The 12325-nt window shown below is 41.3% G+C and overlaps 1 protein-coding gene across 3 annotated transcripts in view; it reads right to left on the bottom strand.

Annotated features, from left to right (window-relative positions):
- Positions 1-12325, bottom strand: part of LOC149276978 (copine-5-like) — an 89244-nt gene that overhangs the window by 36663 nt on the left and 40256 nt on the right. For all 3 annotated transcript variants that reach the window (XM_089503178.1, XM_089503179.1, XM_089503181.1), the window contains 6 exons: positions 4738-4801; positions 4546-4649; positions 3756-3860; positions 2467-2508; positions 1216-1291; positions 237-290 (listed from right to left, as the gene is read on the bottom strand). In XM_089503178.1, coding sequence (XP_089359304.1) covers positions 237-290; positions 1216-1291; positions 2467-2508; positions 3756-3860; positions 4546-4649; positions 4738-4801 — 445 coding nt within the window. The remainder of the gene's footprint in view (positions 1-236; positions 291-1215; positions 1292-2466; positions 2509-3755; positions 3861-4545; positions 4650-4737; positions 4802-12325) is intronic.

Here is a 12325-nt window from a genome sequence, read left to right as displayed (position 1 = left end):
AGTATGGGTGATAAGGAGAGAGCCAGAGAAATCCCCAGATGACAAAAGAGATCATGATAAAATGAATAAAGAGTAGCAGAGGAAAAAATATAGTTGCCAATATATACAGTAAATCATAGAGAAAAGGAAACCCAAGAGGCTTAAAGTCTAATGCATTGTAAGGGGGAATGAGATAAATAGAAAAGATGAAACGAGAGGTATTGGAGAAGTGACACATGTAGAAGATAAGTCTTTACCGTGCCTGAATTTACATATTTTTTCTTCTTCATTTTCTTTCTTTGATTAATCACCTAAAAGAAGAAGATGATGATCATACAAACAACAGGCATTAGATGTGGAAACCCATTAAAACAAAAACTCGGGGAAGTACTGGGAATGACGAGCAACAGCCCTGGCCCTGGCACTTAATCCCTAGTAACTACACTGGTTTAAGGTTAACATGCAATAAAGTGTCAGAAAAAACCATATAGCTAGAGGCATTAGTAGCAGGAAGAGGTAAATTGTTCTGCCACTTCTCCGGTCACCTAGATTATTGTGTACACCACTGGAGACTCTATCTCCAGAAAAATGAGGTTTGCAGGATAGAAAATTCTGTGGAACAACTAAGATCTCATTATGTATAACTTGGAGGAAAGAAGAGAGAGGGCAGATGTGATAGAAAATGTTAAATACTTAAAGGGGTATATCAAAATATCAACGTACCGGAAGTAAGGAGGTGGAATGTTTTGTCACAATCTAAAACTAGAGGTAATGTTAGAAAGTTTTAGTTTACAGAGAGGTGGTAGAGAAATGGACCAGTCTCTCAGCAGAGGTGGTAGAAGTTAATACATATGAGAGAATTTAAACATCCATGTTGACAGCCGTCAAATTCTATGTTTCTAACTCAAATACATAATCTATTTCAGTTGCCTGGAACTGCTACAAGAGTAAACCATATGTATGTATAGAATTCACTATGGGTTGTCCAGACTTTCTCTGGGTCTTACTAGTGCTAAAAATCTAGTAAAATTTAGATTCAAGCTCAAGTCACTTGCAGCAAGGAATGCTATACATAAACACACGCACACACAACATGGATTTCTATCACAGATCAATGAAAGCATCATTTTGACATAACAGTAGAAGAGGCAGCACCCCGATCCCTAACAACAAAAATAATAGTGGTTTATATAGCTCCTCACACACTCACGAGGCTTAGCGGACATGCAGCCTCACCTCATACACATTAAACTGACTTTGGCCTTTGGACATTTCCCGGTAACTGGTGCTGAATTCACCGATGAAATCATGACTGCAAAGAAGAAAAGCACAGTAGTGTAAGGAATATGACTGAAAACACATACTGCATAAAACAGAACAGAACAGTAGCTTCCGATATGTTTTCAAACCAATCTATGGAGATTATCACTAAACGATGTCTGTCCAGTTCCATAACGATATGATGTGAGGGAAATTATTTGTTATGAAATGGTTAGGTTTGAAAGTAAACCAGACCAAGTTTTTCTAAAAGAATGGGCGCATTTTTTTCCTGTGAATTTGTAGTACTGTGATTAGTTTGTACTTGGACACATTTCTTTCCCTTTAGTTAAAAAAGGGATCATTCTAGCAATTTTTGGGGCTTTAGGAAAGCACACAGTTCATTAAGGAGACAATTGGGTTTTGAAATGACAAGGGCACGGAGATGTGGGAAAACTGGTCAGGTCCACGCTGGCTGTGTAGTTTTAGTATTCAAATCTCATACACCATCTTTTCCTCAGGCGCTGTGATAAATTGAAATTCATGCACACAGCCAGGTTCCAGCAGAATTCTCACAGTATTGGAGGAATGGTTATAAAAAGGAATTAGGAAATATGTATCTGATGAATGTATTTACAGAATTCTTTTGTTAATAAGATTTTCTTTTTCCTACAGAAAAAGGCAGTAAGCTCAAATGCGTTATAGATTTTCACACAGGTTCCTGAATTTGATAACATGCAAATATTGCATTGATGTTTTTACTCCCACTGGCTGCATTGTACACCTTGGGTATTCCGTGGTTAACGTTTGTGTATGTTTTGTAACTGTAATGTTTGTGAACCCTCAGGGCTTGACCCTGAGATCAATGTTTTTGCCCCAATGTAAGGGTCTGGGGGTCACACAGTCTGGAACTGACTCATTGCTAATCTACACTGCTGTGATCATTTATAAGACAGCCAACTGGTGATTTTGCTACCAGTATGTTCTGATTGATATCCTTGCTTGAATGCAGGTGAGTCAATAATGTGTATCTTTAAATAATTACAAGTCAAGGTTATCAGTACCAGGTATTTGGTTAAGACACTTGGCAAGTCACTACATAAAATCTTCACAACGGCATACTAAAGGATGAATATTTCAAGGATCTCGGGGCCAGCACGTTTAAAAACTTCCCAGGTATAGTATTCGGGTGCTATTATGCATTTGAATGAATAAGGTATAGTTCCATACCTTCCATCTCTGTCCCAGTCATATATCTCCACCTTTATTGTCCTAACAAAACATAAATAAAATACGATAAACACCAAACACGCCAAATAGCAAACGTATTTAGTTTTGGTTTGTTCTTTTTCATTTACCTCTTCCAGTCTCTCAGAACTACGAGTTTATTTTGTAAATTACTTTGGAATTACCCGTTGCCGTGGAAACAGAGGTTATCAGCAATGGTCAGCAAAGTAATCTTTCTCACTGCACCTTTTACCCTGCACTCTTTGTCATTCCATCAGTTCCGCCACTGCAATTCTAGCGCTTCTAAAATTCTTATAATTTGATATCCCTGTATTGATCCCCTGCGTAGATCTATTATTAATCAAGTATTTTACTTCTGAGTCCACTAGCAGAACAGTTCAGTCATTACACTCTGCTCAAGAACTGAATTGCAGTCCTCATTTCTACAACCTATGCTATTCTTGTCTCTATCACACCCACACACGGCTTACCAACATCTTGCCTTGCATGCTATTTCTGTATTTGTAACTATAGTCACAACTGTCCCCAACCTTATTTTCTTTTCTTTTTTCTTGTACTGAACCACTTAGAAGAAGGAGCTGATACTTTTTAGGCACACTAGCAAAACTGCCTTTATTATCCTTCTTTACAGTTACTAGCTCTACTTCCTCAGTTGCTTCTTCATTCAAGTCAGTTTCTCTCTTTCTGTTCTATATATATTCTTCCTAGCTTGGCTCAGAGTCCCTGAAGAGATGTTTTGCACTGGGAGAGGAATTACGCATGTCATTATCATATACTTTGCATATATTTGAAGGGTATTACAGTCAATCTGCTTAGGCAAAAATTCCTATGTCAATACAAAAAAAAAGAGGTTGCATGTACAATTAGACACGTGCACTGGTTAATATATCTGTCCTCGTTCAGAAATACTGCAAAATCATGCCCAAAATTTACTTAAAAGTCAGATTGAAAAGAATGATATAAAGAGAACAGCAGAGAAACAGAGACATACTGAGCAGAGAGAAGAACAGCGAGCTGGGGAGGAACATCTTTTACAAGAAAAACATGGAGAACGTGTAACCAGAAAACACAGCAAAATGGTACCAGCTTGACCATTCAAAGATGAGTTTAGAGGAAGTTTCTTTGCTTAACCCCTTAATGACAAAGCCCGTCCAAAATGTTTTGTTTCCAATGGGTTTAGGGACCGCCCATTGTCCTTAAGGGGTTAAAAAACTACTGTTATGCAATGTAGTTTAGAATATCGGGTCACTTTGTGCCGTTACAATCATTACCTGTCATAGTCCCCATTGCACAGACCTCTCACTGGGATAGAAAATTGTTGCCACGCAGGACTAAGGGTATTCTTAACAACTTCTGTCTTGTGGCAGATGGTGAACCTGCAAAAAAAAACCACCAGTTTCCATGCAGTTCAAATGTACACATACTTTAACGCAATTCATCTGTCCTTAATCGGGTTTTGGATTGGTCCTGTATAGAAGTGACCTAATGCTATAATTTTAGATATAAAACTGCTCCTGCAAAAGGTTCTGCTTCACCTATTTTGTTGAACTTGTATAGCTAGAGCTGTAGAATGTTTTAAAAGATAGACTCTAGAGCTGAAAATATATGTACCAGCAACATTATTACTGAAAATATATCACATGTTTAAGGTAAATTTACACATTTAAATACACTCTTTGAAAATCATTTATACTCCAACATACTATACTGTGGTCACGAGCACACAACAGTGTACTACACGACACAAATTGCTGGAATAACACATGTGCTTAACTCTCTTCGTTTACAGATTAATGTTTTGTATAGACAGAAACATAAACAATATATTTTTCGAAAATTGTTTGTGTTAGTCCTGACCAATAGCCCAAAAAATTATAATAATAATAATAATAATAATAATAAACAAATATGGCACACAGAGTATTCCCAGCTCATTGCATCCTGATCATTACCACGTTTCTTGTGAAAACATATGGTTGTGTAATTTCATTGGCAACACACCAATGCCAAATGGTCCATTTAAACCAGCACTGCCAATCTTTTCAAAATCATATAACTTACGTCCCATCCTCGTTACTTCTATAAAACACCATGAAAGGGTCCGATTTTCCAAAAAAATCTTTCTTATCCAGCTTATTTCCGCAAAACTGCATAGTTGCAACGTCCTAATGAGATCAAAAAAAGAGAATAGATACTTAAAATTACCTGTTTCACAGTAAAAATTATGCACAAAACCTCCGATAATATACATACCCTGCAGTTACCAAGCTCTTCAGCAGATATGATGATGACACCACACTTCTTACTTTGAATTCCTCTGAGAGAATGCAAAAGAGAGATGACGAGTCTAAGGAGCGTTCCTACAAAAACTCACGGATTCATGAATTGTGTTAACATCCCTAGTTACTGACTGTTGTGGAGATCAAACTGTAATTTATATTTAACTCATAAATAAACTAAAACCTACATGGGGAGCTGGCAACATTCAGTCTTTATTCTATTCTTTAATTCCCAGGAGTCAACTTTGTTATATGACTAGTATAAAATTGTCTCCAAGGGCTGTAAGCTTATTTTATCACGCAACAACTTCACCATTACGCATCAAGGCATTACCCTAAAACCAATCTCTCTCTGATCCCTGAGGACTGTTGTTGGATCTCTTGTTGTACTCTGTAATGCCACTAGGTTTAGGACTTTGCATATGCTTGGTTCCCCTGTTTTTCATGCCATTTATGAGCATTCTCTGCCTTCATCTATATATTTGCCCCAAACATTATTTCACTGTAATGTCCTCCATTGCATTTCTCCTTAGCCAATATAATCTCCCTTTTTAACAGTATTCTTTGTCATCTTTACTTTCACTCCCTAACTTCCTCTGTCCATTAGCACCTTTTTCTCTCCCTCCCTCATTTCAGGTTTCCACCCCCCTTTTCAATTATTTTTAACACACCAAGTGGTATATTCTAAGGTGGCAGGTGTGAGGGCAGAAGCCCTTCTATCAAGCCGGGGTCGGTTCACCTTATTGGGTAGTTGGGCTCTCCATTGTCCCTGCTGCTCACTAGGCTGTTTAAAAGAGAGTTCTCTGATCACTCCAACTGGCCCATTTAAATTATGGAGGACTGTTCCACAGCATGCTGTCCCCAGGTGCCGCACATATTTAATAGATAGAGTACATATTCCTGTCAATGGTGACTGGTTAATTATTTTTGTTTAAGGTGTATTCTCTTAAGTCCCACTGATTTATCACTTTTTACTTTGGAGAGTTTTATGTTTTTGCATTTTCTTTTTTTTTCCTTCACTCTTCTCTGTAGAAAAGAGACAGAAACATTAATTGAGGCAGTTAGCTAGACCTTCATCCTCTCTTCTATTTCTTCCATCTTTTCTCTTCAATCTATCATTGGTTTTTTTTTCTCCTGCACGCTATTTAAACATTTCCAGGTTTTTTAAATACTGACCTTAATGTTTTATTTTTTAAAAAAATAAGCCTTTCTAAAATCTAAAACCTTCATTTTAGTGTGCTGCAATTCGCTCTGTATAATAAACCACACTGATTGATTATCATTTCTCTACAGCGACATCTAAACTCACCTCTACCATCTTCCACCCTGTAAAAATGCTCTACTCTTGGACCTTATGCTCTACTCTTGTATGTTTCCATCATGTTTATCCTCTCATTTTACTTTTCTAGGATATGCATTAAGATTTCAAGAAGTCCATCCGGAAGTGTACAATTCTAGTGGCTATACTTTGAATTTGTTGTACATTATTTATGTCCTGGACACAGTATGCTGTCTCACCAGTGATATATAAAATAGATTGGTTTCAAATTAGTACATTCAGTATCCCAGCATCCTTCTTGCTTTTCCCAGCATGCGTCACTAGAGTGTATGCTTACCTTTAAATCTTTTGAAATAATTATAAGTCCCTTTCTTCTGTTGTAGTTGTCAGGAATGTACCATTCTCCCATCTCCCCGTGCAATCAATAGTTAATCCATCTAATCTCTTGTTACAATCATTACTATGAACCACTGCATGTTTTTACTCTTCTTTTCTTTTCCCCTACTCCTTAAACACATTTCATCTCCTTTCCCTTTGACAACCGCTCCACAGTCCACATCTCTCCCTCCCTGTCATCACAGTACCTTAGCACACATGCCATTCTCTCTTTTCTTCCCACCACTAACCACTGTCAGGTGAAGGCATCCCATCCCCACAAATCAGAATCCCATTTATGTGTCTGTATCCTACTCCTTTTGTGCTCAGGCAACATTGAATCTAACCCTGGGCCCACCATCCCAACCTGCTTCCACCACCACACCTTCTATACTAACAGAAACTACTGCAACCCTTCTTAAACAAGTCCACTGTCACCCCAGCACCCCTTTCTCCTGTGCCCTCTGGAACGCAGGCTCTGTGTGCAGCAAACTCACTAATGTCCACAACCTTTTCATTTCTAGCCACGTCAGTCTTCTTGCGCTCACTGAAACATGGTTAACATTCTCCAACTCTACTGCTGCTTCCTCTTAGGGTGGTCTACACTACACCTAGACACTGCATTACACCTAGACTTGAGACAGACAGGGAGAGAAACATAGAAAGTGACGGCAGATAAGAACCATTAGGCCCATCCAGTCTGCCCAACCTTTGAGTACTTTTCCTTTGTACTTGGCCTTATCCTATATCTAGCTTGGCCTTATGCCTATCCCATGCTTGCTTAAATGTCTTTACTGTATTAACATCTATCTCTTCTGCTGGAAGGCTATTCCATGTGTGCACTACCATTTCCGTAAAGTAATATTTACTGATGTTACCTTTAAACCTTTGCCCCTCTAGCTTATGACTATGTCCTCCTGTTGTAGTATTTAGTCTTTTTAAATAAACTCTCTCCAGGGTGCTGTCATTCTCATCTCCCCCGCTGCACCTTTCAATGTCTGCCCCCAATTCCCTCCCTTTGCTTCTTGTCTTTCGAAGTGCACTCGGTCTGTCTCTTCTTCCCTCTTTGCTCTTGGTAATCAACTGGCCTCCTGGCCTTACTTCTCAATTCTTCGAATACTTTACTGCATGGGTCTCTCACTTTCTTTTCACTGCCATCCCTCCATTAATCCTGGAGGATTTCAATATACCCATTCTCACCTGCTGCTTCCAAACTACTTTCTTCCTCTCTCTAGCTCTCACAGTGGACTATCTCCCAAATGCACCATGATGAAAATCAACCTAATGTTCTCCCACTTGTTCAGCATCTAATTTCTCCAACTCATCTAACCTTGACATGCCTCCCTGTAAAAAGGAAGGCATGATTGACAACCAACTGTATGCCAATGAAGTGAAATGGTGTTATGATGCAGAGATCCAATGGGCAAAGCCTCTCTATACAAGACCTTAAAATGGTCTCAAACATTAATGGAGATTCTTCTCTGCAGAGCACATGGCAAATCAGTTAGGACATTTGGTCACCTTCCACTCCCTCCCCCAGTGCAATGTCCTTTCCCTTTTCTATCACCTTGGTCTCTAAGGGTCACTGGAGAAGATAGGTTACCAGGGGAGTGTCCAGCAGAAGGAGGACTTATTGTGTTTATAAAGTCCTGCCAACTCTCTCTCTCGCTCTCTCTCTCTGAGTCTGCGTGGAGATGATCACAAGGGAGTGGTAATTGTATCACGTGTTTACAGGCTTATCCTGCTGTTTCTTTGTTATTTCCATTCAATCAATGAATAGATAGTTTGGTAACAGCATATACTAATTTATAGTAATTTGTATATGTATTGTTAGTTTGTTTAGCCTCTCTTAATAAATATTGTTAATTGCAGAAAACAAGGAGTGTGGACTCTGACTTTACACTCAATAGTTAGTGGTTATTGATAGCATAACAGTGTATATATATATATATTCATACATTAAATGTTATTCAGTAATCACAGTAAGATACAGACACGTTTTATATTTATAACACTCCCAAACCCCCTTAACATTCTACAGCTTATAGACACACTCTGGCTACATCTCTCAAGTATCTCCACCTCCTGTCCTGATGCTGTTACAGTTCAGTATACCTATACTCTACCCTCAGTCTTACATATGGTTGCTCCTGTAACTGATCCTGTAATTTCCACACAGACTCATCTCCTCCAAAGGTCTCCAGCACCTCCCTCACCCTCCAACTTCTCCGCCCAAGACCTCACCTTTAAAAACAAAATTGACACCATCATGGATAACATCAGAGCCAGCCTTAGGCGTTGTGGCGCCCTGTGCGGACTACTCCTCTGGCGCCCCCCCTCACTACCCCCCTCTCTGCCACTTCAAACTACCCCCCCCTTCAAACTACCCCCCATCTGCCCCTTCAAACTACCCCCCCTGCCCCTTCAAACTACCCCCCTCTGCCCCTTCAAACTACACCCCCCCTCTGCCCCTTCAAACTACACCCCCCTCTGCCCCTTCAAACTACACCCCCCCTCTGCCCCTTCAAACTACACCCCCCCCTCTGCCCCTTCAAACTACACCCCCCCACACACCACTTACCTTGTTGCCAGAGTCCTGCGGTGAGAGCGGGAGGCATCCGTCTTCTCACTCTGCCGCTGTGCCGGCATTTCATGTTGAGCGCCGGAATAGTCCGGCGCTCAACATGAGATGCGGGCACCGCGACGGAGTCACGGAGAGTAAGAGGCTTCACGAGCAACCGCTCGGCGCCGCTGCCCGGGACTTAGATTAAAGCGTCGGTTTTTTTTTTACTTTATTTAACATGAATGAGGTCGCACACCCCTAAGGCCGGACCTGGATAACATCTTCCCTATGGTATTAATCATATGGTACCTTGACTTCCTCCTCGCTACAAGTCTCCCTCACCTGCTTCAGTACAGTTACCCCTACTGACGTTCCTGAAGTCCTCTCACCTCACCACTTTTTCCCTTGACCCTGCACCTTCACATCTCCTATCATGCATTCCTAGTGTCCTTACCCCAACCCCAACCAATATATTTCTAATGTGTCTTTTTCCTCTGGTGTATTCCTACCCTCATTCAAACATGCCATCATCTCTCCCATCCTAAAGAAACCTTCCCTTGACCCCACATCCCCATCAAACTACCCTTCAGTTTCCCTTCTCCCCTAACATACAATCACTTATCTTCGAATGCTATGTTTGACACTCTACAATCTGGTTTCTGTCCACAGCATTCAACTTAGACTGCACTCTAAAATTACTAATGATCTCATTGCAGCTAAAAGAAAAGGCCAGTTCTCACTACTTATTCTCTTGGACCTCTCAGCAGCCTTTAACAAAGTTGACCACCCATTCCTCCTACAAACCCTCCATGATCATGGCATCCTACCTTTCTGATCACACTTTCAGTGTGTCATTCACTTGAACTTGCTCCTCCCCTCTACTGCTATATGTTGGTGTTCCTCAAGGCTCAGTTCTTGGCCTCTACTATTCTCCATCTAAACCTTAACCCTCAGACAACTGGTCTCTTCCTTTGGCTCCCAGTACCATTTATATAGAGATGACACCCTAATTTACATTTCCTCTCCTGGCCTTTCATCCTCTCTTCTAACTCAACTCCTCAACTGTCCTTTCTTTCAGGAATTGCATCATGGATGGTGTCCCATTACCTAAAGCTCAAAATCTCCAAGATTGAGTTTATGGTAATCCACAATTTCCGATATATATCTTTCACTTTTGACAACTGCACTATCCTTCATCCGTCACATTCAATCTCCTGCCGCCTTCACAAGAAAAACGTCTCCTGAATTCGGCCATCCGTCACACAGGAAACAACCAAAATATTAATCTGCTCCCTTGTGATATCCGGTCTCGATTATTGCAACTCCCTACTTACTAGTCTCTCTCCCCCACCATTCCTCCACGCCATTCCCATGTCAAGTGCTCCATTGGCTCCCCATACCCTCCAGAATTAAATTCAAACTTTTAACAGTGACCTACAAAGCCCTTAACAATTCTGCACCCTCCTATATCGCTACCCAACTATCCAAATACATCCCTAACCACTCTCTTCATCCCTCTAATGACTTGCGTCTCTCCGTCATTACCCTTTTCCCTCTCAAATTCAGGATTTACTGAAAACTAATTTTTTCGAGAAGCATGCAACCTTTCCATCTAACACTCTCATCCTTATCAAGCCATGTTAATGACCAACAACATCTACAGATCTACATTTAATGTGTAAGTTCCTAGGCATTCTTAAATAAGTGGGTCTTGAGGGATTTTTTAAAGGACCAAAGGCAGGGAGAATAACAGATAGGCCAGGGAAGGGTATTCCAGAAGATGGGGCAGCCCTTGAGAAATCTTGTAAGCATGCATGAGAACTAGAAATCAGAGCACAAGACAGATAGAGGTCATCAGATGGGCATAGAGAGAAGGTAGGACTGTAGATGAGTGAGGAGATAAAAAAATGAAAATCCATTGGGCCACCCACATTACACTACACATACAAAGGGCCTACCCCCCACCATTAAACCCAACTAATTTCACCCTGGCCCAAATACGGTTGTGCCCATAAAATGGGTGTCCAGTTTGCCAACCACAAGATTGTAAGCATTTTGTAATTTACAATTCTGCAGAGTTAAAATCTATTGGGCTACCCACATTATCATGTGAAGGGTCCTCTACATAAAACCCAGCTGATTGCAGCCTGGCCCAAATGAGGTTTCCCCAATAAATGGTACGTCATGCAGGCTGAATCAAGATTCTAACAGGCCCTACACAAGACCCAAAGTAAGGGACAATGTCCTCAGACCTTTATACTTAATTTGCAAAATAGCAATTGGTTACAATAGTAAAACAAACAAACAAACATACAGCATTTTGCACTGCAAAGGAGAGGTCACAGGCAACTCAGGATTTGCAATTAGCACAAGTGTGATGGAACCCTCCATCACTGGGGCCACTGGAGAGACCTGACTGCCAGCCTCCTCCCTATTGACTATGGGCCCTGACTTTGTAAAGACTTCTGTGGCTACCCCCAGCAGGATATCATCTCATCACTGGCTGAGGGGATTATCTCCAGCAGACAGCCAGGATCTGCAAGCAGGGAATGACCGCCATTGTTTTAGTTTAATATCAGACCCCTCCACTCCATGGTGCATTATTATGTTGCCCCCCCCTTCCCCCAAATTCCACTACTACAGACATTTACCCCGGCCATCCCTGGAACTGATTTGAGCCAGTAATAGTGGCGGTTGGGACCTTATTGTATTGTTAATCCCGTTTGTATCCCAATATCTTGTTTTATGATAATGTGTGTTTTGCTGGATATATTCAGCCCTGTGTGTGAGAAATAAATCAGTCCTCGTTTGGTTATACCCTACACTGAGTCTCGGCTAGTGACTGGGGAACCGGGGAAAGAGTGTGTGTCCCAGGCTAATGGAGCACAAGACAGCGGAGGTAGTCGGTCGGACTATCCAGCTCCGTGACAACAGGTATGTTTTAACATACCGTATTTGCTCGATTATGAGACAAGGTTTTTTTTTCAGAGAAAATGCTCTGAAAAATATCCCTTGCCTTATATTCAAGGTCGTCTTCTAATCAGACCTCAAATAGAGGTCTGACTACAAGACTAAGATGCAGATCCCCACAGCGCTGCAGGAGACCCGTATCCGCCTCTCTGGCAGCTGGTGGAGGTCTGTGCCATGCGCCGGCGCTCAGTCAAAGAAGCCCAGGCGGAAGTACTGGCCAGCAGAAGCGCAGGTCTGCATCGCACAGGCTGCCCCACTAGACACCAGGGAGTCTGAAGCACGGGTCACAACAAGTAAAGGGATGCACTGGTAAGTCGGGGGGTTAAGAGTGGCATGGGGGGGGGTTAATGGTTTTCTGGAGGTAGAGTGGCACAC

The sequence above is a fragment of the Sceloporus occidentalis genome, unplaced genomic scaffold, assembly GCF_023333645.1.
Source record: "Sceloporus occidentalis isolate IW3139 unplaced genomic scaffold, rSceOcc1.0.p SCAF_222, whole genome shotgun sequence".
Lineage (NCBI taxonomy): Eukaryota > Metazoa > Chordata > Lepidosauria > Squamata > Phrynosomatidae > Sceloporus > Sceloporus occidentalis.
Note: the sequence above shows the minus strand (reverse complement) of the source record. Positions and strands in the feature narration are given on the sequence as shown.